The 6,925-nt window shown below is 45.0% G+C and overlaps 1 protein-coding gene across 1 annotated transcript in view; it reads right to left on the reverse strand.

The window, feature by feature from the left end:
* Positions 1-6,925, reverse strand: part of LOC101859873 — a gene marked incomplete in the record, with an annotated part of 22,666 nt that overhangs the window by 1,286 nt on the left and 14,455 nt on the right. The window contains 3 exon segments of the mRNA XM_005102543.3: positions 463-593; positions 2,585-2,942; positions 3,436-6,120. Of these exon segments, the coding sequence (XP_005102600.2) occupies positions 463-593; positions 2,585-2,942; positions 3,436-6,120 (3,174 nt within the window).

A 6,925-nucleotide genomic window follows, 5' to 3' on the forward strand; every position in this document is an offset into this window, starting at 1 on the left:
GGGGGGGTGTATGATGGAATAGCGAAGGTTGAGTTTGAGGTGGGAAGGGGGAGGGGGGATTTTGTCTCAAATCTCTCCTGAACTTCCTTCCGCTTCCAAGGTAAAAGAAAGAAGAATTAAAGCATAATAGCCTGTACATTATTTTTCAGTGTTACGTACGTGTTTTACACCCCATCGATACAATTTAGGTAATTTAGATGGCGGGCTTCGACCCTGGTTGTCAAGCCCACCCGGGTGAGAAGGAGATAACATCCTAGCAGAAAGACAAAACCCACCCCTTCCAGTTGTTGGGAAGTTTGTGATGATGAACAATTGGATAACAAAACTTGATTCGTACAAAGGAGGAATAACCATCCATACGTTAAGAGTTTATAAAACAAAAAAAAGAAAAACAAACAAACACATAGCAAACAAACTAAACAAAGAGAATAAAAGATCTGAAAGAGCGTGTTGACGTGTCACCTGCAGATAGTCGTCCTGGTCTCTGAATAGCTTGACAAGTGGCGAGGAGTAGCGCTGAAAATCTCCCTGAGTTCCGGATGTGGATGCATCCGTGGTCTGTTGATGACCTTCAGGGGTCACATTATCCTTGACTGGAGAAAGAAATTATGGGACGAGGAAAAATGTACCGTATTACATAAGTATTGTGTTTTTGTAACCCGTTTCGTCTTTCTTCCTCATCAAACATCTGTCGACGGGTGGTTGGTGAGCGCTCTAGTGCAGTTTGCTCATTCTATCCTTTCAAGGCTGTTTTGTTTTTATCTGTCCTCCTTCTTTTCTTTGTATGTTACTCTCAAGCAACGCCTTTAATCTTCGGTACCTATATGACCTATTTGTTTTGCACGTGCCGTTAAAATCGAACGTAAACTGAAGCAAATGTTCTACGCCTCCAGCGATATAATTACAATAATATTAACAGCGGGGCGCATGGTTCACTCAGTTGGTATCATGCCGGACAAGAAAGCGCATTATCCTACTTCGAGTTATTTCAAAGGGAGCGTTCTGAACTTGGATTGTTTTTGTTTTTTTTGTTACGTGTTTAAGGCTTACCACCCATTTGGCTAAGCTCTATCGGAGATGGATGGTAAATGCGGAGGTCGGGTCTCTTTAACAGCTTAGCAGTATTGAGAGAGTCTTTGAACTTATACAATAATTACTTAAGACTAATTAATTGATTCATAGCGCTAATTCCCGATTTATAGCACAGGCCCTGAACTTGTAAGATTAAAAACAACTTATGAGATTATTAGTGGTGGTGGTGATGATGATGATGATGATGATGATGATGATGATGATGATGATGATGATGATGATGATGATGATGATGATGATGATGATGATTATGATGATTATGATGATACTGATAATAATAACCTAATAATAATAATAACAACAATAATAATAATAACAAAAATAATAATAATAATGATAATATAATGATAATAATAACAATAATAATAATAATTTAAAAAAATATAATAATAATAACAATAATAACAATAATAACGATAATAATGATAATAATAATAATAATAATAATTATTATAATAATAATAATAATAATAATAATAATAATAATAATAATAATAATAATAATAATAATAATAATAATAATAATATAGGTCTAGCACTATACTAACGCTCGACAGCATGCTTTATGCGCTTTACAACTTTTATTAATTAAGTTTACACCCGCAGACCCTAGAACTAGAACTCCCAGAAACATTCTCAGCTTCCGTGGAAGCATACAGTGCAAACTGCGGGTTACACGTGATCAAACATTAAGGCACTGGCAAGATCTTCCACTATTCATTTATAGCCGGCTACCCAATCCCATCTGGATGAATGTAATTCGAGGAAAGTTTGTGTGAAGTGCCTTTTCCAAGGACAAAACGTCTGGTCACTGATGGAATTCGAACCCACGACTTTACAGTTGACAGGTCGAGAGCCTAACCACTTGACCACGGCTTTTGATAGGCTCTGTAAAACGTCGAATAGCTTAACTGCGAATAGCGAAACAATCATAAAAGTTGAACAGTAGGAGAGTCGTGTGTGGTTGGCGGTACTCTGGTGTGGTTTGCTTCTTCTTTCCCACAAGATTTCTGTCGTCCTCATTTCTCCTCTTTTTTTAGTACGTAGATCTATCCCTCTTGAAACACCTAAAATATTCGCTCGTATATGACTTAATTGTGTTGCACGTGCCGTAAAACTCTTACTAAAACGCTACCTCAGAAATACAGTTTCAACTGACATTACATTTTTTGGACGTTTGAGTTACTAAGACCTTGAGGTCAGAAATTTTAATGTTCTATAATCTGCTCTATCAAAATCGTACAATTATTCGGAGCCGTTATCAAGATAATACTATTCAAAGAATTGCATTCGTAAAAACTTGACATGATCAGAAACTCAATATCTTTGACGTTAAATTTGTCAAAACTAGGTACTGAGCAAATTGAACTTTGCAATTCTGAGGTAGCCAAAACTAATAATAATATTTTTTTTAAAACACAGAAAAAACCCAGCAAAAACCCCCAGTAAAGTTGTCGAATGAACACAGCACTCTCTAGTCTTAATTCTTTACCTCCGGTTTTGGAGTCATCTCCCATTCCAGTCGCTGCCTCATCCCTGACACCCACAGCCACACTACCGTATGCACCGACTGCCGGCTGCTTCTGCCGCTGCTGTTGCAGCCGGTGCTGCTGTTGACGCTGTTCATGATAATGCTGCTGCTGCTGCTGCTGTTGTTGTGGTTGTGGTTGTGGTTGTGGTTGTGGTTGTGGCCCCTGTTCTCTGCCGAAGGAGCTCAAGTCAGATAGGCTGGCCTCTATCAACCGTTTGGGTCTCCGATCCGTGTGCTTAGAGTCAGCGCTCATCCCTCTGGGCCGGGAACAGTCGATCTTCTGGACAGGACTCGCTCGAGATAGTGGCGTGCTGGGACACTGATTTTTTAAATTTTTAAAACAGAAAAAAATTTGGAGGGGTGAGACACAATTGAAGACAAGGCCCTAAAATCAAAAGCACATCAGCACCGAGGAGGCTATACTATAAAAAGAGTTCATAGGTTGTTGGTGCACACTGGAATGAATTATACTTGATGATGATGATGATGATGATGATGATGATGATGATGATGATGATGATGATGATGATGATGATGATGATGATGATTTTTGTAAGAGTTTTACGGCACTTGTAACTCAATACGGTCATATAAGTCCTGAAGATTAGAGGTGTTACAAGGGAGTAACAAACATAAAAAAGAAGTTGGGGAGGTGAGGACGATATATATTTGATAGGAACGAAGAAGCAACCCACGATAATGATGATGATGATGATGATGATGATGATGATGATGATGATGATGATGATGATGAACAGAACAGCATGGACCGAAATTTCGGTGTGACTGAAATGTGTAAAGAAGCAAGTTACCTGGAATCTTCGTGTATGCTGCGTTGAAGGCTCTTCCCCCTGTCCCGCGAAGATGGGCGTGTTGTGGCTGGCGTGCCCCTGGCGGGAGTTGATCACCTGGAACCCCAGTCTGTTAAGTCGTTCCCGATCCGCCATGGGCTGGGACTGGGGCCTCCTGAAGCCGGCCGCTCGCTCCTGGAGGAAGCGCTGGGAGAAGGAGGAGGGGGCGCGGTCGGTGTTGACTGCGGAGTGTCCTGTGTCTTCGACGTACGCTGGGTACATGTTCTCGTGGCTCGGAGTGGGGGAGGAGGGAGCCTCTGTGTTCTGCCGACGAGGGGAACGATCGCCACTGGCCTCCAGGTCCTCTTTCTTGTCTTTCTTGTCGTTCTTTGTCTTTTCCGGGGACATGCGTTCCTGCCCCACGGTGTCTTCAGGTTTTCTATTAGCTACGAGGTTCTCGCCTTCCTGTTTTCCATCGTTGTCGGGTTGCTCCTGCTGGACTGTTGGGCTGCTGTCTTGTTTTCTGTTAGCTAATATTTCCTTCATGATCTTAATGATATCAGAGGCTCTCTGATCGTTTGACGGCGCCGATTGCTGTCTACTCTTTTTACCATCAGCTCGCTGTACAGCGTCCCTTGGCCCAGCATAGCCGATTATGGGAGATGGCGTGGGGGTCAAATCAGACTCATCCTGGCTTTGTCGTGACGACGACCCTGTGTATGAGTCCATAAACATGATTGAGCTGGTATTGGTAGAGTCGGATCCCAGAAAGCTTTCCCTGTCCCAGAATGACCTGTCTACCGACGAGAGCTCTTCTCTGGACTCGCATTGCCCGGACACTTCACTTGACCTGGTGTCCACCGCTGACTGGCCTGCGCTTACTTCGGAGACTTCGTTGAAGAGCGAGATGGTGAGGAGCTCCTTGAAGGACTGCTCGCTGATCTCGCGCCGCAGCTTGTAGAAGGTCTCCTGAGAGTTGGACAGTTGCATACAGCGCAGGAGCTCCTTGTGGCACTCCTTCAGTCTGTGCAGCTCCGAGGGAGACGATGCCCCTGAGCCGGCCATCATAGAGCTGGACAGTCCCGACATCCACTCGTCCCCCATGAAGTCCTTGACCAACCGCTGTTTCCACTTTGAGGGGCATCCTGGTTTTGGGGGGATCCGAGCTTCGAGATCTGCGAGGGAGGGGAACAAGGGGCTGGACTTGGGCCGGGGAGGTAGTTTGCTGGACACACTAATTTGTGTCGCCTCCTTCACGAAGCTGTTCGGTTTCGTCATATCTTCCTTGGTGATTTCTTCCACTTCCCAGTCCGGTGGAGGGGCCGGATACTTCTGCGAAGGGCTCACTTTCCAAACAGTTCCATTCTTTGCTACTAGGGAACTACTCTCCGCCCCCTCAGTTCTTTGCCTTTTATTTAAACGATCAGGAGACGTCATAGTGCTCGGCTTCAATTCCCCTTTACCATCCTTCAACTCGTTCAACTCCTCAAATTCTATTGAAGCTGTATGGTAGTCTAATGAGCCTTCTGTAGAAGAGCTGACCGTCTTTCTGACTTGGGTACTGCTCTCAAGAGCTTCGTCCTCGACTGAGATCAACCCTTGTATTCCTCCTCGGCTGTCGTTCTTTCCTTCGCAGACGACACTATGGCTGGTCTCCTGGGCAGAGATCATGATACTGGAAAGGTCAGAGGTCATCACAGAGCCAAGGTCAAAGCTGTGCAGGTCAAAGAAGGGTGATTTGGACTCTGAGTCTGGCACCGAACCGTTCTCTGTGACACTGTCCTTTTTGGCGTCGGTGTCGTGGCTGGTCACTGTCGTTTCGGCCCCCCAGAGGTCAGTACTGTAGGGACTCTGGAAGCTCACCTCACCAGACAGTGCGTTGGTCGTCTCGGTGCCAAAACTGTCGTGGCCGCCAACGCTGTCAGTGAAAGCACCCTTCTCCCCCGACAAGTCTGCCACGCGATGTTCAAAACATGCCCTAATCTCTTCTACTCTGGATGCACAACTCGAGTCAGAAGTCAGCCTGGCGTGTCCACCTCTGTTTTTGGCCGTCAGCACGGCTGGGGACGAGTCACCGGTCGAAAAAGAAGACCCCCTCATTACGCCCATAAAGCCTTCCGCGTTCTCCATCATAAACAACCCTCCGACCTCTTTATCCACCGAGAGATCTTTCTCAATAGACTGAACCTCTTCGTTATCGTTCTTCTCCACACCCGAGACAATCTCCCCTTCTCCACAACCGCCCTCGTTTAGAGGCTTGAGCAGCACGGGGATCTTCCCCGCAGGGTGCAACGCGTCACGGGTCACGTTCTTGGACACGACCACGGAGTCCGGCAGGCCTTGGAAGCTGGTGTTGGGCATGGAGTTAACCCTGAGGCTGGCGTCTGAGCTGGTGTAGGCGTTCCTGAAGTTGGAGCGGTCGCAGGTGCTGCAGCTGATGAAGCTGCTGCTGGTGCAGCCGTCGCCGTCCTCCTCCAGGTAGCTCTCGCTGTCGCGCTCGTTGTCTGGGCCCTCGTTGTACGTGGAGCGTGACTGGGATTGCGTGGCGTTCAGCAGATTCAGAGACTGGATGCTGGGCGTTTGGAGGGTGGTCTTGCTGGTGTTCCCGATGGCTTCGCTTTCGCTGCTCTCGCCGACGCTCAAATGTTGACAAACGCGGACGCACGATACGTAAGTCTCATACGAAATCTCTTTGGACGTTTCAGTCTGCAACATAGATAAACAATGTTGTGGTTTAAGTACTTCTACACTACAGACAGAAAACTTAGCCCAGGGAAACTAGTCAAAATGAGAAGTTTGCTTAACTGCGGTGTTTATGTGTGGACCAAAGGCCTTCAGAATCACTTTTGCACACAATACCCTTTTTTCTACACGTTTCTGATGGTGATTTAGGTAAGATTAAGCACTTATTATTTTCGGAAAAGGACGAAAAATTTCGGCGGGCCCTTGTGTACCTTTGGCACGTTAAAGAGTTTAAAGACTAGGTGGTTAAAAAATCATAGAACAGTAGGCCATTAGGTCGCCACTTAGGCAAAAAAATAAAATAAGATAAACATTTAAAAAATTCTCTATCTCTATCTCACTTGTAAAATATTAAGACAATCCTAACACCTTTCTTAATTCTTAACATACTGACTAGGCCTCTCTCTTGGAGTATACCACATGAAGTCAAAATTCTGAAGGAAGAGAAATAATACTTGGTCAATCTAATTCGTCTATAACTTTCGCCATGGCAAAACTGGATCATGCACGCTGCTTTAGGGGCGTCTGTCAAGACGAAAAAATGCAATACAGCTTTTTTTAAAAATTAATTTTTTCGGGGGGGTAACATTTTTAGCTTTTTATCAAGATATTGCATCCTTCCTCTTACGGCTTGTCACACCGAATCGTTCATTATCAGCTGGAAATGCACACCTTAGATAATGAAATATGCATTTCTTCTTTGGAGAGAGAGAGAGAGAGAGAGAGAGAGAGAGAGAGAGAGAGAGAGAGAGAGAGAGAGAGAGAGAGA

Source organism: Aplysia californica, unplaced genomic scaffold, assembly GCF_000002075.1.
Source record: "Aplysia californica isolate F4 #8 unplaced genomic scaffold, AplCal3.0 scaffold00329, whole genome shotgun sequence".
NCBI classification, from domain to species: domain Eukaryota; kingdom Metazoa; phylum Mollusca; class Gastropoda; order Aplysiida; family Aplysiidae; genus Aplysia; species Aplysia californica.